The following is a 23,188-nucleotide window of genomic DNA, read 5'->3' as shown; positions in this document are numbered from 1 at the left end:
ACACTGCGCACAGCCACAAGAGTGACAGTCATCGAGGATGCATGAGCCATGGTGATTCGTAGTGGCCAAAACAAGTCAGTATGAAATCTATGAACCACACTGCACTGCCGCTTCAATTGCCTTCTTTGTTAACATCTATGATGCACTGTCTCTACATTATTTCTAAAACAAGAACACTGTCAAACAGATATCACCACCTTTCTCTTTCAGATCAGGAGTTTCCAAGGGCATTTCACATATCATTTAAAAAAATATTTATTTTGGCTGTGCTGGGTCTTGGTTGTGGCACATGGGATCTTTATTTGAGGCATGTGAACTCTTAGTAGTGGCATGTGGTTCTAGTTCCCTGACCAGGGTTCAAACCCAGACCCTCTGCATTGGGAGCACAGAGTCTTAATCCATCGGACCACCAGGGAAGTTCATCATATCACGTTGCCAAGTCTCAAATTTATGTCTGCCTGGCATCAAAAGTTCCTGATTTTTCCACCATTCACCATGATCTCCATTCCCTAATGTATTCTTTGAAAACTTTCTGGAAAATGATTTGTGTGTGTAGGGCATGATTAACTTGGTTCACAGATTGACTTGGCAGAGGGCTGGCCAATGAACCTCCTAAAAGTACCCCCCCCTTTTTTTTTTTTTTTAAATCTTAAAGGGATTCATGGCTTCTCCCAAAGTTAAGATCCAGTGCATGTGAATATTATTTTTTGCATCTTCTGGAAACTATTCTAAAAGGAGAGACAAAGATAATACTGGCTATTTGATCCCAGTTCAAATCTAAGAAAATCTAGTTCTGCTCCAGGATATAAAATTTTCCTTCCCTTTGGAAATAAGAAAATCCCCTTACTGTATTTATGAGCTAGGCTTTATGTATGGTTTTTCTTGAGAGGAAAGGCCTCCCAGATTGTGTGTGTGTGTAATCCCAGAATCTAGCAACCATGTAGAGCTAATTAAAAATTTTTTCTCTTGTGTGAAAAAAGCCCCAGCCTCTTCCTCTATGACCCTTATATTGCAATGGATTTCAAGCCTTCTTCCTTCGTTTTTCCTGAAGACATGAAGTATTTCCTGTAAACATGCTCCTATAGTGAACCTCAAAATAAAAAGCAGGGCTAAGTGGAACTTCCCTGGTTGATGCAGAGTCAGGGGCTTTACTCTTCCCTTACCCTGCCCACATCCCCACAGTTGCCAAAACGCCTTCATTTCTTTGGGCCAAATTGGGCAAATCTGCAGATTCTTCAGTGTTACTTTCTGTCCACCATCTGTTAGGCTTTGCATTCAAAAGGAGGAAGGAGTCCATAAAAATGGATCAAAGTAGATTTTTTTTCTTATTAATGGGGGGGGGGGGCAGTGCACGCGTGAGCCTTTAATCATGGACACAGTGGAAGAAAAAAGCAATGTTTAATTTAGATAAATTAAAATGGTTTTATTACTGATATGAAATTAGCAAAGCCCAAAAATTAAGTGATGGAAATCTTGAATTCACTCCCTAAACAGAACCAAAACTGCTTAAACATTACCAAAATAGCTCCACTAAAGCAAAGTAGATTTACATTTCTTAATATGAGAAAACAACAAGGTAGGTTAGGTTCGTATAACAAACAATATACGCTCTATAAAGTCTCAGGAACACCCAAATGTGTTCTGGTTTGGATATGAGAGAGGACCCACATCTAACTGGTGTTGTGTTGGTAAGCAAGCCAATGAGGTGTGTAGCAAACAAAAGCTGTCACTAAAAACAACTCAACAGCAGGCCATTATGAGTATGAGCCCATCTCAGTCAAAATCTTCAACTGTGACCGCTGAGACCAGAGCGGGAAGGGGGGCAAATGGGGCTCTGTCCAGCAACAAAGCGGGGGAATGCCGAAGGCAGGGCAAGCAGCTAGCAGCAGGTGGACAACGTCCACTCCTCAGCTGTGCTGTAACAGACACAACCCTAAGAGCCAGGCCCTTCTCTGCCTGAAAGATGACACTACTATTTAGGGATCTAAGCCAGTTTCTCTCTTCGAGTCTTCTCTTCCTTTAATATATTGCCCCTCGATTTATGGGGGAGTCTCTCTAGGTAAACATTATACCAGATAGAAGGCAAAAGAAAAACAGGACCAAGAAGTCATGCTTTGGGTAACTTAGGAAAGCAGTAGGAGCTGCCAGAATGAAGAGATAAAAAAGCATTTGAAATGAAAACCAAAACCAAAACTACTAACTCTACTCAGCCTTCCTCTCAGGATTGAGGTGTGGCAGGTTAGGCTTGATTACAGATCAACACACGTTGGGTAAGTTAAGACAACTTTCAAATAAAAATCCCAAATTAATACTGAACGATACTGATTCATGCTGATGTATGGTAAAAACAAACATAATATTGTAAAGCAATTATCCTTCAATTAAAAATAAAAAAATAATGAACAATACAGGCTTATGGGGATTCTTTTTTAAAGCCGACAAACGTGCTTAACTTAGAACAAAGGAGTTCAAGATGTCCTAGTTCTACCTGGGAGATATAGCACTTTCCCAGGTGGTATGACAAGGGTATTCACAAGTCTAAGAGTGTAGAGGAACACCTCTGCCAAATTTGGTAGGGGAGAGGATGGTACCATCCACCTTGAGGTGGGAAGAACAGAGGATAAACTAAAAAGCACAGCTGATGCAAAAGGAAAGTACATACAAAGAGTAAAGGTGTCCTCAAAGTGTTTGCCTATGAATAAGAATTTGAAACTAAAAAGGACAAGCTACATTACCCTCAAGTATATTTCATATAAATCAATTCTCAAAAAATACCTTCCAGGTATGGACATATTATTTATGGTACAATATATACAGATATAGCAGTATAGTTTATTGCTAGAATTTTATTTGGTTGTTACAAAATTTGCAAGGGTATATATATTAAAAAAAAGGGAGGGGGCATGAAAGGCAGCCAGAAGACTAAGTTATCTTCAAGTTACCTAAAGTGCCAGACTAATTTTATACTATATTTAAACCTTTCCAAGAACATAAAATAGCACAGAGAGGTGAAGGAATTAGAAACATGAGCCATATGAGGTAAGCAGACACATTCATGTCATCCTGCCTTAACTCTAAATTTTAATATCTCCAGGGAAAAAGAAAGGTTAGCCAACACCAAGCTGAACATCGTATGAAGAAAAAAACCAGCCCTTAAACATTTAAAGGTGCTCAACTATATCCATGGCTAACAGGGAAACTTGGACAAAGTGAAAATGGAAACCAGCTCTACTAAAGAAGTCTGAAGTCTTCTCTAGTTTCTCCCTGACTTGGCCAACAGCACAGTTAAATTCTTCAGTTTCCTTTTTGTGTAGCCTGAAGGTTGCTTCTAAGATCAACACAGCACAAACATAGGTGACAAGGAGAAACAATTCCTTCTAGTCCAGGGACCTTTAGTACCAGGGCTACAAAAGTATTTAACGGGAGGATTATACTTGCTTGTATTAGATTTGAAAAAACTTGCTGCCATCATGTGAAGCCCCTACTCCAGGCCTGCCTGCCATGTTCTCTGGACAGAAAGCCTCTAGTTATTTCCGCGCTGCAGTTGTAAGGAAATGTAACATGATTTCAGGCGTTTCATTTTACAACCTTTTTGGCCTTAGTCAGCCCACAGAGGAACACATTAGGTTCTTGGTTAGCCCCCAGGTAAAAATCTCAAGAAGTTTCCTGGGTCAGAATTAGAGGCAGTGCTTTCTTCTACAGTTCCTGAGTCGCCAGGCTGAGACAGTGGCCAAGGGACTGCGGCCCTGCCATTCAGAATGGAGATAGTATCAGAGGTGAAAGTCGGTTAGAGCTTAAAGGTAGACTTGAGTGGATGGGTGGGGGAAGATAATCTAGTTCACTCAGGGGGGGAAATGTGGCTCCTACTGGATTAACTTTTTATGCATATAAACCCTGAAACAGGATTAAAATGAGAAAATCCCCAACAAGACTTCTGGTTCACAGGCTGGGGTTAGCTGAGAGGACAGAACAAATAGCCAGATCTTACCTTCCTGAGTCTAGAGGCAGCCCTGTCCCCACAGTGTCCGCTCCCTAAATCTATTCCCCCCAGCACCAGGCCACACCCCATGGCAGCACCTAAAGATGTCTTAAGGAGACGGGGACATAGCTTCAAGCTGCTACCAGGTAAGATTAGCAATTTTTAATAACAAGTCATTTGTTCACATCCTGTTTCAAACCATTCTTCCCACTTCTCACAAAATATGCATGACTCTTTCATTTTAAATATTTACAAACAGAAAAGGTCTATCTGCTGAAGGAAAGACATTTTCTGAGTCTGTATAAAGTGCAGCTAATTTAAGGCAAATTTATGTGAAATATAAAAGGTGGCTTAGTCTTGCTATATACACATTTTCCAGTTTTAAAAGATAAGGTCTCCTCCCGTCAGAAAAAGGAAAGAGAAAAAAAGAGGGCTTGACTTTTTTTCTGGCAATTTTAAAATTAAGATCTTACTGGTTTCAGGAAATCATAGATTTCTGAATATTATAAGTAAAATGGTCTTTTTTTTAAAAAAATAACTTTTATATAGCTTTTTCAAACAAGTTAAAACGTGACAATGTGTCTGCTATTGTAGTTTGGAGGACTGGAGGATTGATGGGTAGGTAAAAGGGTTGTTTTTGTTAGCTGAGCAGATAATAGGTAGTCCACAGCATACATCCACTTCTGAAATGAGCTTGATGAGACTAGACACCTAAAGCTGCTCTCAGCTCCAGGAATGAGTATCTTCCATCTCCATCAGAATCAAACTCTCTCAAATGCTCTGGTTCTGGCCCAACAGACTCTAAGGAGTCCTCGATTTCCTGGTAGGTCAGTTTCCCATCCACATCCTGGCCAGTCTTACGGAATAAGCCCTGAAGATCTGTTAAAAAGGAATCACAAAAACACATATATACCTATATGCATAGCTAAATTTAGTTAACAGTTTAAAAAGTAGTCTCAACTGAATTTAAAGCACTAAAAGAAAAGCTACTTTGCTGACTTTGTTCCCCAGAGGTAAAGTTTAAGGTCTTACTAAATCTCAAAGAGGAATTCTCTTTGCTTTTTAAATTTTTATTGATTTATTTTTGGCTGTGCTGGGTCTCTGTTGCCTTGTGCAGACCTCTCCACCTGTGGCGAGTGGAGGCTGCTCTTGGTTGTGGTGAGTGGGCTTCTCAGTGAGGTGGCTTCTCTTGCTGTGGAGCACAGGCTCCCGGTGAGCAGCCTTCAGTAGCTGTAGTAGCTGTGACACACGGGGCTTAGTTGCTCCACGGCATGTGGGATCTTCCTGGACCAGGGATCAAACCTGTGCTCCAGCACTGCAGGTGGAGTCCTATCTGCTGAGCCACCAGAGAAGTCCCTGAAAGACTAATTCTTGATCCTAATTTAAGGATGAGAGAATACTGTAGGGCACCATCCTCCCAAAATAGAAGCAGTGACAGACAATCACAGGAGAAGTAAATGGACTAATTTTCTCTCTATTCAGGGCCTTTCTTTAAGATTTTCCAGATTTTATTCTTATGCTGAAGGGGTGGAAGGGACTGCAGAAGCCTAAAGAGCTAACTGATAGGAGCTCTGATGGCCTATAAAACAGACTATGGTATACTGTCAATTCAATAGTTATTATATAATCCAGTAGTTCCATTCCTAGGGTATTAACTCAAGAGAAATGAAAACGTGTGTCTACACAAAAAGCTGTAAACGAGTGTTCATAGCTTCATTGTTCCTAGTAGTCAAAATGCAGTATATCCATAGGATGGAATATTATTCAGTCAAAAAAGGAATGCAATACTGTTGCATGCCACAAAATAGATAAACCTTGAAAACATTGTGCTAAGTGAAAGAAGCATATTGAAAGAAAGAAGCACACATAAGACCATGTATTACATGATTCCACTTACATGAAACACCCAGAATTGGCAAATCCAAAGAGAAAGTGGTTGAGAGATTAGTGGTTGCCAGGGGTTGGGGGAAGGGGGATAATAGGATGTGACTATTCTCTTTCTGAGACTGACCTTCCCCACTCTCCCACCCTGCCCAAGAGCGGGCTCTGTAATGAATACTTAGGAGGGCCAACTGTTTATATAATGTTTAACAAGGGCTTGACTGTGTCCCCATGGAATGAGTTAGTATTAATTATTCAGTCTCTAGAACAGACTTATGGACATGGGGGAGTGGGGAAAGAGAGGGTGACAAATGGAGATAGTAGCATGGAAACATATAGATAGCCAGTGGGAATTTGCTATATGACTCAGAAAACTCCAACCAGGGCTCTATGACAACCTAGAAGGGTGAGAAGGGGTGAGAGGCAGGAGGGAGGTTCAAGAGGGAGGGGACATATGTATACTTATGGCTGAGTCACGCTGACGTATGGCAGAAACCAACACAATATTGTAAAGCAGTTATCCTTCAATTAAACATAAATAATAGAAAAAAATAGATTCAGTCTCTAATACCAGAGAACAGCATTGTTAAGCAATTTTGTAGACAAGCTTTTGTGTAAGTCCCTACTTTCAGTCCTAAAAGCCCCAGCAAAGCAGCTATATAAAGCTCTCTGAAAACCAGGAAAGCAATGAGACACTTGTTCCCAATTCCTGCCACCAAGTGGTCAACTGGAAAATGTTTTTTGTGTGTGTGTGCATGTGTGTACACACGGGGCATGAGTTTATAGAATGTGCTAAGCACTCTGCAAGAGTATTCTAATAAAAATCAGATTGTTGCCTCAGGTCATTTAAAAAATGTAGTCATTCAAAAGTGTGCACCACCTATATTAGGGATTAAAGTATAAATGCTAAGATGGCTATTTCTTAATCTGCTCTAACAGTCTTTCTTCCTTTTATTTCACCAATTCTTGATGTAAAAATGAAGAGCAGGAGGAGGCAACTTGTGTTGCCAACAAACACAACTTAACACTCTCCTGTCTCCCCAGAAAACAGAAAGAAAAAAAATGGGGATAGGGAAGCAAGTATTTAAATAGCAATATAAATTAAAAAAAATTTTTTTAATTGAATGATAATTGCTTTACAGAATTAGGTTGTTTCCTGTCAAATATCAACATGAATCAGCCACAGGTATACATATGTCCCCTCCCTCTGCTTCTGTGTCTGTCCCCTCTGTGTCTGCTTCTCCATTGCTGCCCTGCAAATAAATTCATCAGTACCATCTTTCTAGATTCCATATATATATGTTAGCATACAATACTTATCTCTTTCTGACTTACTTCACTCTGTACAATAGGCTCTAGGTTCATCCACCTCATTTGAACTCAAATTAAATGGCAATGTAAATTTAAGTCTTCTATGCTTTAAGAATTAATTGTAACCTGTAGATAACTTATTCACTTAACAAATATTCACATGTCCCAGGCATGAGGATAGGGGCTGGGAGTGAAGTTAAATATTATAACTCCCCAGGAAATTACAATAGTGTGACCTGTGCAAACATAAGATACTGTGAGTACACACACAGGAGGGCCTAGTCCCATCCTGGGAGGTTAAGAAAATGTTTCCTGATGGAAAGGTTTTTAAAGTGAGGTGAAGAGTCAGGCAGAGAGGGTGACAGGAATGGGTGATTTTCCAGGCAGTTAGCAAGTGCAACATCAGGAGACCAAACACCACAAAGAGGGATGGAACACATACTGCTGGAAGCAAAGCAAACACATTTCTCTGTGAATCAGATCCTTCCTACTAACATTTATCTTGCCGATTTTCAGCCAAAGACCCCTCATTTTTGGAGGACTTCTGACAAACAGGGTCAACTTTTACTTTACTTTGCTAGTCTCGCAGTATTATGTTTGCTTGTCTTTTTCACTGGACTGTTATATCCGTGGGGAAAGTGAGACTGTATCTTCTTATACTGTATTCTTACTGCTTACACTGCGTCTAACTAGGTACTCATTGAATGACTGAAGACCCTAAAAAACATTCACAGAGAGATAACATAATGCAGTGTGGTTAAGAGTAAAAGTTTCGTTGTCAAAATGCCTTGGTGTGAATTTTGCCTCATCAGTTATTGGCTGTATGGACTTCAGGCAATTCCCTATCGGTAAAATGGGTATAGTACATGACTACTGATGGTCCCAGGATTGTTACCAGGATTATATGATATAATGCATATCAAGTATCTGGCCCACAGGAAGTTCTCAACAGTGTTAGATATCAATCTTTATCTTACAAGTTAAAAGAGTCAGAAAGCTACAACTTTGAGCTATTTCCTCAATCATTCCATAATATAAAAATTTTACCTTCGATGCTAGAAATTCCTGGAAGGGAAGCAGGTCTTAGCTGGACAGCTTTCTCAACCTGGTCTCCAAGAGACCGTGGGAATTTTGGCAATGTTGATGGCTTTGATGTGAAATTCTGTACTTCCTCTGTAACAAACAATATACAGTTTTAGTATTACCAGTCTGATATAAAATTAAACCAGTATTGAAGGTCACCTTCAAACTTCAATATTTAAGTTTGAAGCTGTGGTCCCAACTGGATGCTCTTACAGTTCAAGTTAGCATTATATGTGTTTAGAGGTTGAGAGTTCAAGCTGTAATGAGAAAAGCATTGGGGATTTGACATCGTGGGAACTCTGCTAAGAGCCTGATTTGAGGGTATGTGTCACCAGACCGGCTGTGCTGAAATAACGCTACCATACAATTATGTAGCACAATGTCCGGGCAAGGCCTCCCACTGTACTTTTGTCTCCCAAGTAAAAGAGAGTAACAGAAGTTGTATTGCTTTCCCCAAAATGAAAAGTACTTGTGGGTGGGTAGGGGTCAAAACGAACATAATCTAGTGCCTTGGTTACATCATTAAGCAGCACCAGCAGAGGTTGATGCAACTGCTAATATCGATTAGGTTATGTCCCTGCCTAAAGTCAAAGGCCCTTCCAACTCAATGATCCCACATTATTACTTGTTAATGGCTTTTCAGGAGGACTAATATTTATTTTTAAGTAAATTTTATGCACTTACAGAAATGAAGACTCCCATAAACAACATTTAGGGCTGGTTTAATACACACCATGACAGTAATGTTTCTGCCTATAATTGGATGCAGACAGCATGGAAAAGTCTATTTCCAGCTAAACATTACCCATTCTTCCCTTAATAGACTGGAGTACAAATCATGTGCAAAATGGGCTTTTTCTAAATGAAAGCAAAGTGTAGCAGCTTCAACTCGGTGCGCTCGGGCATCATTCACTCCGTGCCATCAGTCCTGCCAGAACACCTTTCCCCATTCCCCGTGTGGGAGGCGAGCTGCCCAAGCCTGCGTGAAATATTCAGAAGCCAATCCTGAATATCTTACCTTCATTGGCAGTCTCTGGAGGCCTGCTCTCAGGTTTGTTTGTGAGAGCACTTATCAGCTGCAGTTTCTCTCTAAGCTTAGATACCTGAGAATCTGAACTATCTTCTTTCTGTCCAAAACAAAGATCATAGAAGATTTAAGGCAGAAGCAGGACCTCATCTGATTCTTCATGATATTCCCAAAGCCTAGTTAGCCTGTAGTTCTTGACCCCAAATAGGCTCCCTCTGAGAGCAATGAAGGAATGAATCAGTAATTACTAGAGACATCTTTAGTACTCAGTGTTGATGAGGGCTGGGCTGGATTTGAGCCTAGATCATTCAGGGAACATTATGCCACAGATGATCTGATTCGCTGTGTGCACTTGGCAGCTGGGGAAGGCATGCATATGCCAGCAGTAAAGGAATGCACACTTGCTCAGGTGCCTTCATGACACCCATTTCCTAAATGGGCAGGATCCTGTTGTCTAGGAACTATTTCATACTAACTAAATAATTTTCCTGAGTAGCTTACTTCTCCTTGTGACTATACCACTTTAGGTAGAGTTTCATGCTCTTATTACCTTAAAAAAAAAAAAAAAGCAACCAGACCACAAGTATTCCCTTGATCTGCCTTCTTGTCCCCCATGATAACTATTCAACTGGTGGCAGGAACTGTTAGGAACATGAAAGAATTATAGTATTTCTAATTTAAGGCCTTACTTGTATCTTTAAAAAAAATTTTCCCCTTCCTCTGCCTCATTCCAGGATGATATAGTGGCATATAAAAATACAATTAATTATAAAAAGAGAGAAGTCTGATTTCTGTGAGGTCAGTTTCTAACTGCATAGGCTAGTATGAAAGGTCCTGATCCTATGTCTAATTACAATATTGACCACTATATGTTTCTTTCATTCAACATATATTTACTTATTTCTCTCCTATCCTTATTCTACACTAACAGTTACTGTATAGTAGAAGGAAATGACAACCCACTCCAATAATCTTGCCTGGGAAATCCCATGGACAGAGGAGTCTGGCAGGCTATAGTCCATGGGGTCACAAGAGTCAGACACTACTTAGGGACTAAACCACCACCATGGATCACTCTTTGTTTAGGGAGTCAAAATATGGATATATATAGCTAAAACTAGGTACTAAATGTTTGAATAATTTATAGCAAGGAGAAATTGCACTTTGCTAGGATGCTTAGATGAAGCAGCACTAAGATATTGGGGTAACAGTTAAAAATCACAAAGTGTCAGAAAGTAAAGCCAAAAAATCCAGGCAAAAATGTGTACTAGCTCTATTTTATTCTGATATTTACTATCAAAATCTGAACTGTTGTTGAAATCACTACTACTTTCCAATAATCACCTGTTACTTTTTTTGTGCTCAACATTTTTATCTGGATCTTAAACTTCTCTTGTTATTCTCTAGGTGAAGTTCAAATTTTTTTTTGGTAGTAGCAGTTAGAAAACTCAATAAAAACCTAGCTTATAAAGCACTAAAATCTTAATATGTGTGATTTTTATCTAGATAATACACAAAACTGTTAAGAACAAGTATAGATGGAAAGCATTACACTGAAAACTGTCTGACATATGGTTCATTCCCAAGTTCATTTCCTGTGAACTCACATCCTTGAGCTTATCAAATGCAATGTGCATATGAAATGATATTTCAGTCACCCAGTCATGATCTTCCTGGCTTTTCCTTTATCTTAACCCAGGTCTTATAATACTAATACTACACAATACTCTAATCACAGAGAATGTTGAAAACACCTTTTCTTTCCGGGGATATCAAAACATATCAGATTGTTTGTCTTATCTAGACAATATATTTGGGAGAAAGGAAAAAAGGGAAGGTACAACGTGAAGGGAACTGGCTAAAGCTTAAAGGGACTCTGTATGCACTGAGACTACAATCTTTTCTCCCCTCTTCCATTCCCCCAAAGACTGTAATCTTAACAAGAAATAATTTTTAGTTTAGATACCATTTTTAGATAATTTATGCCTCTGTTTCCCATCAACAGTACAGAGAACTTACTGTCTTAGCTTAAAAGTCCCTTCCTTAGGGAAGTCTTCCTGTTCTATTAACACTCTGTGATATCCTGTACTTTTCCTCTGTAGCACTTATATTCCACTCAATTATGTGTTAATGATCTTTTGACTGATGGACTTTGAGCTCCACCACAAGAGCAGTCACATGTTTATCCTGCTCACTGTGGTCACCCCAGCTTCTAGCAGAGAGCTGGGCATGGGACAGGTGCCTGATAAAGTATTTACTTATTTACTAATATACTAATTACTGTGTCTTGAAGTTTTCAGCAAAAAAGACTGACGTGCTCCCTTTGAGAAAGAAGCAGATGCCTATGCATTTACTCTTACTTCAGAGAAAGCCTCTTATTATTTACCTTTATGCCCTGGGATTTTACTGACTCTATTCTGTTGGTCACTTGATGCAAAGACTCTCTCTTCAGAGTGGCAGCTCTATCATTCACCTTAAAGGGTAAAAGGAACAAAACAAGAGAAGATTAAAGGAAAACATGAAAACTTAAGCAACGTTTAGGACTTTTTAAACAAACTTGCCAAACTTATTTAAAGGGTCTCAGAACACTCAACAGAAATACCAGCAGGAGAATAAGAGTAGGAGAAAGGTTTTAGAGAGACAAAGCTGAAACTAGTGTTTCTAGTTGTTTCCATCACAAACTTCAAAAAAGGAGAGAACTTTAATCCAAAACCATGCTGGGTATGACACTTTTGGAAAAAACAGTAGGACAGATGGTACTATTAGCAATTTCCTCTTCTGGAAAAAAATACAGTGGGGAGGGGAAGGACAGTATGGGGAGCTTTACGGCCGGTGAGTTTTCACAATAAGCCTTGAAAACCAACCTTCAAGGCCTAATACTCATCAAATCACCCCAAATTCCTAGCCTCTACCATGCTTAGTTTAGCTAAGTTCAAAAGGACTTTTTGAAAGAAGGCTCCTTTAATCTTCGCAGCTTTGTAGTAAATTACACACCCCTGGAAAGGAGGAGGAACGGGTTCTCCTCCTCTAATCTCAAAGCCAAGGCCAGGCAACTTGCCAAGGCTGTACTGTGGCAGAGCCAGTTCAAAGGTTGTTTCCTATGTGCCAGAGCTTGACGTTACTTGTGGGCTTGCTTCCAGCTTTGGCGGTTACTTGATTTACAGTGCAATGTCCTATATTTGGTTTCTATTTCTACATATGCCTATGTCTTTGCTGTATGAAAATTTTAAGGGTGGGGCTTGCAGCTATTAAAAAATAATCCACATGGATTTCAAACAGTGCATATGTGAAAGGTGATTTTTTAAAAAAGAAAAGAAAAAAACCCCCATCACATTTTATTTGCAGTAACATAAAAATCAGTAAACCATACAATCTGTCAGCATCAGTGACTCAGTACATCATTCGGGCTCCTCTTGTATAAAATGAGAGGATGGACTCAATGATCTCTTTAGGGGAGGAGCTGGTCTGACATGACGTGTCTTAAACAGCTTTCTTGCAATGTCATTTCCTGACATTTTCTGCAAAGTCAGATGAAGACTGAAACAGGACAAGTCTGAAAGCCTAGTTTGGGTTTAAAAAAACAAGATTCTCTAGTTATTGTCACTGTCATTGTTCCCACCCTTAATAACTTTTTTTTTAACTTCTGATTTTTTTTTTTTTTTAAATTTGGCTGTGCTGAGTCTTACTTGTGGCACATGGGATCTAGTTCCCTGACCAGGGATTGAACTGGGGCCCCCTGCATTGGGAGCATGGAATCTTAGCCACTAGACCACCAGGGAAGTCTCAAACTGAAGTACAGTTGATTTACAGTGTTGCATTAGTTTTCAATGTACAACAAAGTGATTCCATTTCATGTACGTACATTTTTTTTCCAGACTTTTTTCCATCCTTAGTAACTTGAAAAAGAAAAGATCAAGAAGACTTTCCTTGGAAATATATGCCGTAGCTTCCCTACCAGATGAGTCACCGGCAACACAAAAGGAGGCTTGTCATCTTTGCCAATAACTTGTGGGGAGGCCTTGGCAAGCAACTGAACCTCTCCACATCTCCCTTCCAAATCAGGACTAACACCGCCTGTGCCATTCACATCACAGAGCTAGTGTAAGGATTAAAGGAGACAGGATTAAGCACAACACAAATGTGGAGCCTCTCAAGTATGCCAGAGGTCAGTGTCTGAAACGGTGGTGGAATGTCATCCATGTACAGACAAAACACACAGAACACGTCAAAAAGAGGGGAAGAGGCTTACCATGCTGGAGGACAGGTTCGCTTGCTTTTCTGCCTTGCTCATAGCAACCAGATCTCTTTCTATCAAGTTGACTCTTTGGGTAAGATTACTGATGGTCTCATTCATCCCCTCGAGTTTAAGATCATTCTGTCTCTGGTACCCAACTCGGGCACTGTTTACTTCCTCTAAAAAGCTGTGGAGGTACAGGATATCCTAGAGTGGAAATAAATCAAGTTATGGAATCCAGCTAAAGACATGTACTAGAAAAGCAGGGAAGCAGTAGTGAACAACTCTTATTTTGTCAAGTTACTGAAGTAAACTCCTTTCCCTGCTCTAGACCATCAATTGTCTGTCTCTGCTTTGTCCCTCCACTCTGAATTGCTCCCAGTTGACTCCTTCTGGAATTATCTGACCTCAGTTAGACAGGAGGGGGAAAGAGGGAAGAGATTACCCACATGCTTCACTCTCTGGTCCTAGAAAGCTGAGAGCTTGGAAATTGATTTCCCAATGTTTACCTCACCTGCTGGGGAGAAAGCTTGCTGGGTTATTAACTGAAATGCTCATTAACCTAATTTGTCAAGAGTGAAACCACCATTGGAACAATACCAATTACTGAATTGGCTCATGTAGCAAAACTATAACAGGTAGTGCATTATTTAGTATAAGATTCAATTCTTTTTTATTGACATTCTCCAGTACTGATTGCTATTTAAAAAGGAATGATGACTACAGGTTTTACAGGGCATTAAACTCAGTATAGGAATTCTTCTTAGTGAAGATTTCTTTTATTCTCTTTAATGTGATTCTGAACTCAACATCCTTTTCCCTCCTCTGGTCTTTAGTCTTTAGAAACTCTTCATTTTCAAGGATATGCTTTCTACTGTTCTGAACTGTGACTCAAAACAGCTATCATTTTAATTTACTATTCATCCATCTTTAATTTGTCCAGACTGCTATTTTTCAAAAACAGTTTCAGGATAATCTGGTTACTCTATGACTTTCAAGATGTGAAAAGGAATTTACTCCACTGAGGGACATGCAGGGGAAAAAAAAGCAATGTGCCAAGGAGGAGACAGGCTGCATGTTGGATCCCTGACAGAGCCACACGTACCCTCTCTCTGTTTAGCTCTCAGGCAGGCAAGAGATGCCTGCTGACGGACCACAACACAGAGCCCATACTACGCAGGTCACCTTCAGATTATAGTGTGGTCTCAAGGGAGTTAAACCAGAGTCAAAAGTACCTGTTTCAAATTCTCACTGTGGGTTTTATTGTCAAGTTCAGATAGAGTGGAAGGTGATGGAATGATCTGGTTGCTTCCATTGGTTTCCTTCAAGGTGTGCTGATTCTGTTAATAGGAACAGAGGTTGGTATAGGCAATAAGTACTACTAATAACTACAACCACTTATTCATCAGGGATGGCCTGGAACATTCCAGCTTCTCACAGGGGCATTCACAGATTAATCAACAATCATTTCCCGAAAGCCTTAGTGTGACCAGTCCCGGGCTAGGCCTGAGGGCACCAGGTACTTCTGGGGAGGCCTGGCCTAAAGCCTGGACTGGACCAGCAGCACCCAGACTACGTCAGGGAACTGAGGTCCTGTTTCTTAGCCTCAGAATGAGAAACTGAGAATGAACTCCCTAAAAACTAGGTCTTCTCTCCCAGTTCCCTTTATTCTCAGAGAAACTACAGAACCCCTGTATCTCCCAGGACCAACTCGGTCTGAACCTGGTTAGTGTCACCATTTTTCCAGGATTAAAGAGATCTGCACATTCAAAGAACAGCCAGTCATGGAACCACTCACTGGCTTTGGGCATTGAGCAACATAATCAACCATGCACATTACCAACTTTTCAGTTTGTACAGCACATGCCAAGAGTTATGTTTGAAGGCTACCCTTCCTTTCTCATCCCATTCCCACTGCTCAAGACTCTGAAGAGACTGAAGTATGACATGTTTATATACACTTTTCCCTCTAACAGAAAATGTTTGTATGGCTTATTCAGTAGTAGGATTACCACTGGCAACCACAGAAGTTTAAAAGATGCAAATAAAATGATAAGAGTATGCAACTGGCCAAAATAAATTGTTTTCCTTGAAATCTGAAATCCTAGACATTGTCAACTCTGCTTCTATAATAATCAAATGGTAAAATAAACAAAAGGGGAGGAGGAGAAAAAAAAGTAATCCCATGGTTCTATAAACTATGAATTTTTGAGTTAGGAAAAAACTATTTTAGAAAATAATTACTTTGTGAAAATGCTCAAGCTATTAAAATAATGAGAATAATAATAATAATAAAAGAGCTGTTGGGTTAGAGAAGTCTTTATTATCATGGATCAAACAGTTACAGGGTAGAGCTAGAATTAGAATCCAGGGTGTCCAGACACCCAGATCAGGGCTTTTTCTTCTGGGTCAGCCCCACTAAATGAAAATAAGGAGTACTTGTTCTGAAGAAAATGAAAAACCCTCCTTTCCAGAGCTCTAATATAGTCCAGGTCTCCTTGGTACAAACTGCTCAGTTTAAACTTGAAACTCCAAAGCTTGAAAACAACATGCAGGGGAGATCTAGAAATTGGTGGAGAATCTAGGGAATTTTTGTGTGCCTTGTACCATCCTGATTTCACGTATGGATACCTCTTCTCTCTGGCAGGACAGTGAGGGCTGTGCCATTCTTTTTCATCCTTCATAAACCTTTCGTGGAGCTGAGTATCCATTAGGAGATAAATTAAAGCCTTTGAAGGACTGAGACAGCTTATATTGGCACAGCATTAAGAGAAATTTGAAAGCAATTCCCGAACACTGCAGGGGTTTTGCTGTTGTCTCAGTTATCTGTTGCTGCATAACAAACCATCCCCAAACTTGGTGGCTTAAAACAATAGTTTACTATTTCTCATGATTCTGTGCGTTGACTGGGCTCACAGGGGGTGGGGTAGCATCCTGCTTCACATGGCATAGGCTGAGGTCATCCATGCAGCTGTAATCTGACTGGGAGACTGGCTAAAGCTGGAACACCCAAGCTGGCCTTTCACCCTCTAGAGCTCCTCTTTGCTTGGCCTCTAATCATTCCACAGTCTAAGAGCCCTGCCCCAACTCCTGATCCACAGAAGAGTGAGAAATAATCCAGTGTTGTTTTAAGCCACTAAGTTTTAGGGTGATTTGTTATGTAGCAATAAATAAGACACTTCCTCACCCCCTTTCCTTCTTTTCCATTTTATTTCTGACACGTTCCACTCTGAGAATGGTATCTTAGTGCTGTACCTCCTTCACCACATTTGCAAAAGACTCAGCTTTTCCTATCTTAGTTAACAGATTGTAGAAAAATCAATAAACATTGCCTACTGTATCTTTTAAAAAGGTGCCTCCTGTGGTCTGTTTAGGTAAGTGGCAAGTTAGTATCACATGATAACACAGAAGAGGGCAGGCGGGAGTGTGCTGGGGGAGTGTGCTGGCTTTCGGTAGCATTTGTAGATTTCCTTACCATGTCACTCTGTAGTAGCTCCACGGTTTTCTTGTGTTCATCCACAGTCTTCTGTATTGCCTCCACAGCAAGATGGACACTATTTAAAGTGTTGCCAATGGAAGCTACACTCTGAACAGAAACATGGAGTAGGGTGGGTGGTTTTTCCTTTTTGAAATTTTTAATAGCTTTATTAAGACACAACTGATAAACAATAAACTGAACATATTTAAAATGTATAACTTGCTAAATTTTCACACACAAACACACACATCTGTGAAACCATTACTGCAATCAAGATAATAAACATCAATCACCCCCAAGTTTCCTCACACCCCTTTGTAATTCATTCCTCCCCACTGCCAGGCAACCACTGATCCACTTTCTATCACTACCTATTTATCTATATACCTATATGTGTCAGTTTGCATTTGCTAGAATTTTATATAAACAGAACAGTGAGTGAGCATGTACTTTTTTTTTTGTTCTGGTATGGCTTCTTTCATACAGTATAATTATTCTGAGATTTACATACGCTGTAGCTACTCAGCATGTTGTTGAGTAGCATTCTACTGTATGGATACATCACAGTTTATCTCCTGACCTGTTGATGGCCACTTAGGTTGTTTTCAACATTTGATTATTACAAATAAAGTTGCTATGGACATTCACATACAAGTCTTCATGTGGGCATATGTTTTCATTTCCCTTCATCATATGCCTTCTTGTCAACACAATACTTAGGAGTGAATGCCTGATCATATGGTATGTATGCTTAACTTGTTTATTTCATCTCCTCATCAATACTAGTATCCTCAGTCTGTTCTTTGTTAGTCATTCTAGTGGGATTGCAGTGGTATATCATTGTGATTTTACATTAAACACTGACCTAATGGAGGATTATTTCAAATATCTTCAAACTATGAATTCCATGTAGCTTGTGCTGACACAATTAACCAGAAACTACACACACACACACACACACACACTTTTCATAGAGGAAAGCCAGAGCTTTCCTAAAAAAAAAGTACTAGTTTATAAACCTGGGACCTGTAGGTAAAGTTCTCCCACAAACTGTCTCTATCAGGCCCTGCAGGCAGATGACCAGAGGTAACACGGTAGATTGCCACTCTCAGAAGAAAATGATGACTTCTGAGTAAAAATAGGTGGGGCTATTTTTGGCTTTGGGAAACCCAACATCGCAGAGATGAAGGGAAAATTTCATTTGGCAGCATGTGTTCTGCTTTAGAATCCCATCGGTAACTACTGAGTAGAGTTTGATATGGGTAGTAGCTTATTTGCTTTCATTGTGTGTAAGGAGCCCAAGTGGATTGAGGATTTAGGAATGTAATTCAGAAACTGTCTTTTTAAAATCGGCTTGTTCTAAGGGATCATACAAAAGAGTGTTACTAATTTGGTAGGTTTTGGCCTTTCATTAAGATACACTGACAATTTTATAGTGTCCCATTAGTATTTTTAACCAAGGGTATTTTTATTACACCAATAGCCAGCCAGGAATCCAAGAGAAAAGGAAATGTCATTTTCAACATTAAAAAAAAAAATTACAGGAGATATATTGAAGTTAGGTTTTTGAGATGACCTACCACTTCAAAACTGAGCCGCTTGTAATAAAAGTAGTGCCTGACATTAGAAATGCACAGAATTGCAAGGAGACAACATGCTGGGCAGAAGTCTCTAAGCAGGGATGTTATCTATACAAGCTTTGTTGTTACAGAAGCTACAAGCATTCAAAGACATCCACTGTTAGAGAATCCTCACTGACTGGATGTATGAGCCCATCAGGATACAAAAGGATAGTAAGCTCTTGTTTAAGATTTTTTTTTTTAAGGAAGCAGCTGACAGCATGTGAACTCTACAGCAAAACCCTGAAACTAGTATTCTCACCAACTGCAAAGTGCCTGGCACATACTGGAGGACGCCCCACAAATATTTATTAAATGAATGAATGTGAGAATAAACAAATTTCCTCTTCGAATGCAAGACTGCCAGAGTTGCTTCTGTATTGAAGGTACAGAGGCCTACCTTTTTCCCACTTGGCCTTTGGAACAATAGCAAAAAGAAACTGGTCTCATCTGGTCCCTCATTTTTTTTTAAAGTTGTAAGCAGATGACCATATTGGACAAATAGCAGACTATAGAGACTGCGCACACACAGTGGTATGGCTGTAAAAGTCTTTTGTTTCTGGCTTATGAATTTCTCATTCTCTGGTGCAAACAATTTATACGTTTATAGAGGGTGGTGTGGGACTTCTCTGGTGGCTCAGTGGTAAAGAATCCACCTGCCAATGCAGGAGACACAGGTTCGATCCCTGGGTCGGGAAGATCCCCTGGAAAAGAAAATGGCAACCCATTCCAGTATTCTTGCCTGGGAAATCCCATGGACAGAGCAGCCTGGTGGGCTACGGTCCAAGGGGTTGCAAAACAGTCAGATACAACTTAGCGACTAAACAAAGCAACAACAACAAAAACAAGAGCCTGGTACATAATCAAATCAAACTTGCCACATGCTGACTTTTAAAAGTCAAAGATTCTAGATTTGATACCCATTGTCTGGAGTTCTCTGCTTCAGAATCTCTTCTTTCATTTCCTGTCCCAGGGTCTCATGTTGCTTATGTGCCCTCTTTTCCTTCCATTCCCAACCCATTCTCCCCACCCAGGTCTAGAGATCCTCACATATTCTTCATTTGGTTGGTCACTGTCTCTTGCTCTTGGCCTGAATCCTAGGGATCAAGTAAACAGAAATTCTAAAGTACTGTTTGCCTAGGGCCTAGAGTCTAGAGTACATACTGAAGAGTGATTTGCTTAGAGGGTGTGCCCCTTCACCTTTATAAAATAATATATACTGTTTTCTAAAATGCTTTTTACCAATTTATACTCTCAGCAGGAGTGTTCGAAAGTTTTCTTTGCACTACATCTTTGTCAACATTTATCATATCCCGGAATTTTATTTGTACTTCTCCAAACCTTTTTTTTAAACCAAAACCAATAAAAACATACTCACCAAAAATACCTCTCTTTCTCAATTATGGGAAATAAAAGCAATTTAGGGCAACTCTCATGTACAACTGCTCTGCTTTCATAAAGACACTGTGGATGTTGAACTGAAAAGGCAAGTAATGAAAAGCAAACCCACACATGTTAACATGAGTCCCAGCAAAGCACTCCTGGGATTTGGAAAGCCAAATAAAATGGTGTGAATCCATATAAACCATAGTTAAAGTCACTTGTTGCAAATTAAAAGCCCAACTAAGCACACCAAAACAGAGACGTCTTGAACTCTGCTACTGTCTTCTTGGAGTAGCTGATTTCAAATACCAGCCTCTCAAAGAAAATTTGCAAGAAGGTAGGATTACAGTTGGTTAATTTCAGTATCTACACACAGCGCTTACCTTCTGAAGTCCCTCTACAGTGGCAGGCAGGCTAATTAAGTCTGCAGCTGACTTGACGTTGGCTTTGAGGTGGTTTACTGCAGAAGTCAGCAGAGAAATCTGAAAGGAAGTGAGTAATAAACAATGAAAACAGAATCTGTAGAACAAATCATCGCTTCACACACACTGCAGTTGATGAGGATTGTCAAGGCACCTTTGGATGCCACGTGATTCTGCAATCCAGACACCCTGCCCCGTCAGCTCACAGGAACAGAGGAACTCTGTGGAGTACCTTGGATAGATCTGAGGTGTGGAAGGCAGCAATAATACCCGTTCTCTCCTGGCCAGGCCAAAGAGGGAAAGGCAGGTATTCTTTACCCCATTCTTGGCAGCTACAAGATCCAAAAATCTTAAATTGCCCAAAAGATGCAGTGATTATAATACAACCCTTAAACAACTGTACAGGAAGAAAGCTAATGATCAAGGACCTCTAAAAGATTTCATTTTGATAAAAAATACCACCTCAGTTACTTACTGAACTTTTGTTCCTACCCAAGTGGGAAAATATATTATAAAGTAAAAGCCCATCATCACAAAATATAGTTGACAGGAACTGAACCTGACAACCTGAATGGCACTTTCAACTACTTGGGGACTTAGTTTTGGTTTAACAATGTGATTAATATTTCAAACTCAATTGCTCAACCAAAGCACTACTTTGGACCCTGGAGGGGCTCAATAAATACCCACTAACTTGCTGGCTGACTGACAGACTGAATGTATTAAAATAGGAGTTGAATCAAAATAAAATGTATCTTCCCTTCTGCGATTTAGGGATAACATTCTAAGTAGCCGGACTTCTCTCTTGAATGAGGACTGGGGGAATCTGTGTAATACGCCATGTCAGGTTGCAGAGATCATACTCCAACAACTGCAGTGTGGCTGAAGGTGCAGTTCCACACTGCTTTCCTGTCCCATATTCGAGGATGAGGACACAGACCTACCAATAGCAATTATATTCAGAGTGGCCTCACAGAGTAATCAAGGAAGGTTCAGGGCACTTGTGACATGCCTAACCCTGTGGTAGGCGTAAACCTGACCCCTTATTCTTTTCTTCAACACATATCTGGCACCTTCTCTGCGCCCAACACTGCGGAGAAAGTAGCAAACAAGATCATGAGGTTTTGCTCTCATGGAGCTTACATCCTGGTAGAAAGGTGATAGAAGAACAAAGAAAAAAAGTATTAGATAATAACAAGTACTATGTAAAGTATTTAAAGAGAGCTCCTGGAGTAAGCAGCAGCATGTTCTGAACAAGGGAGTACAGTGGGGAGCCCTGGAACTTTTCTCCCTCTTTCCTTTTAGGAGGGATATGTTCAGGAGTGGCAGACCATTTTCCTTTCATTAATCCTCTCATTTATTTGTGCGTGCTGAGTCAAAGTCATGTCCAACTATTTGTGACCCCATGGACTGCAGCCTGCCAGGCTCCTCTGTCCATTGGATTTTCCAGGCAAGAATACTGGAGTAGGTTGCCATTTCCTACTCCAGGGGATCCTCCTGACCCAGGGTTCAAAGCTGGATCTCCTGTGCTTTCTGCATTAGCAGATGGATTCTTTACCACTGAGTCACTAGGGAAGCCTTCTCATTCATTCATTCCTGCAACAAATATTTATCAAGCCATATTTTATTCCAGTGGTGAACAACACAGATGTCAATGATCATTCGTGTTTACATTTTAGTGCAAAGAGACACAGAATTTCATGTAAGAAAAATATTTAGATAGTGGGATGCATTAGAGGAAAATTAAAATAAGGTGACTTGATGAATGACTGGGTAGCTACTTCAGACTGGACTATCAGAGAAGGCCTCTATTAGAAGATGAAATTTAAGATGAGATCCAAATAATAAGGAATTAACCAGCCAGATCAAAAGAAGTACATTTCAGAGGGAACTGCTAGGTCCCCGTGTGAGGAAGAGCTTGGCATATTCGGAGGATAGAAAGAAGGCCTGGGGGCAGGATCAAAAGATGAGTGAGAAAAGGACGGGGAGGAGGGAGGGGAAGAGAGGGGAGGGCAGAGAGGCAGAGGTAGGGAAGAGGGATGGAGATGAAGATATCATTAAAGAAACAAGTACTAAATGTGATACCAAATAAAGTCTGAGAAAAGACTATTACTGCAGGTTGAAAGGGACAAGCTTCACTGAAGCAGGACTCAAATCAGACTCTGACAGAGAAGTAAGAGTTTTATATATAGAAACAAATCAGCTTTCCTTTCTAGGTTACAAGGGTGAGTGTGGCATCAGTGAGTAGGTAGGAAGCAACAGCAAGAATATTCTTCCTTCATAGCATTTCTCAAAGTGACAATGATTTATTTATGTGTGTGATTTTAAATGAAGGTTTCTCTTCTCCACCAGACAGTAAGCTCCATGTCATCAAGGACCACCTCTTTTTTATTTTCCATAACACACCTGGCACAAAGACAGGCATTCAGTAAGTATCTACCCAATGAATGAATGGCTAAGAATGAACACTCTGTGGCTGAGATGGACACTGAGAAGGTGAGCCTGAGCAGAGCAGAGGGTGGAGGCTAGGAAGTAGAGATAAAACTACATAAGTGTGAACTAATTTTCCTCACTGGGAGTATGGTATAACAACAACCACTTCACAGGGATGTGTGATGGTTTTAAAATATGTCCACAAATTCTTTGATGGTCTTCCCTTTAAGAGGTGGACACTAATTCCCTTCCCCTTGAGTGTGGTCTGCACTTGTGACTCATTTTTGGTCCACAGAATAAAGTGCAAGTGACAATGGGCAACTTTGGAAACTAGGTCA

The 23,188-nt window shown here is 40.2% G+C and overlaps 1 protein-coding gene across 1 annotated transcript in view; it reads right to left on the bottom strand.

Moving 5' to 3' along the window:
- Window positions 1-1,397: 1,397 nt before the first annotated feature.
- The window catches only part of EFCAB14 (EF-hand calcium binding domain 14), a 40,701-nt gene continuing 18,910 nt past the window's right edge, over window positions 1,398-23,188 (bottom strand). The window contains exons 4-11 of the mRNA XM_043876474.1: window positions 20,379-20,477; window positions 16,991-17,101; window positions 14,751-14,855; window positions 13,531-13,722; window positions 11,668-11,754; window positions 9,273-9,381; window positions 8,219-8,344; window positions 1,398-4,858 (exon numbers count right to left, since the gene is read on the bottom strand). Of these exons, the coding sequence (XP_043732409.1) occupies window positions 4,683-4,858; window positions 8,219-8,344; window positions 9,273-9,381; window positions 11,668-11,754; window positions 13,531-13,722; window positions 14,751-14,855; window positions 16,991-17,101; window positions 20,379-20,477 (1,005 nt within the window). The 3' untranslated portion in view covers window positions 1,398-4,682. The remainder of the gene's footprint in view (window positions 4,859-8,218; window positions 8,345-9,272; window positions 9,382-11,667; window positions 11,755-13,530; window positions 13,723-14,750; window positions 14,856-16,990; window positions 17,102-20,378; window positions 20,478-23,188) is intronic.

Source organism: Cervus elaphus, chromosome 20, assembly GCF_910594005.1.
Source record: "Cervus elaphus chromosome 20, mCerEla1.1, whole genome shotgun sequence".
Taxonomy (NCBI): Eukaryota; Metazoa; Chordata; class Mammalia; order Artiodactyla; family Cervidae; genus Cervus; species Cervus elaphus.
The sequence above is the reverse complement of the archived record's forward strand: the minus strand, read 5'-3'. Positions and strand labels throughout refer to the sequence as shown.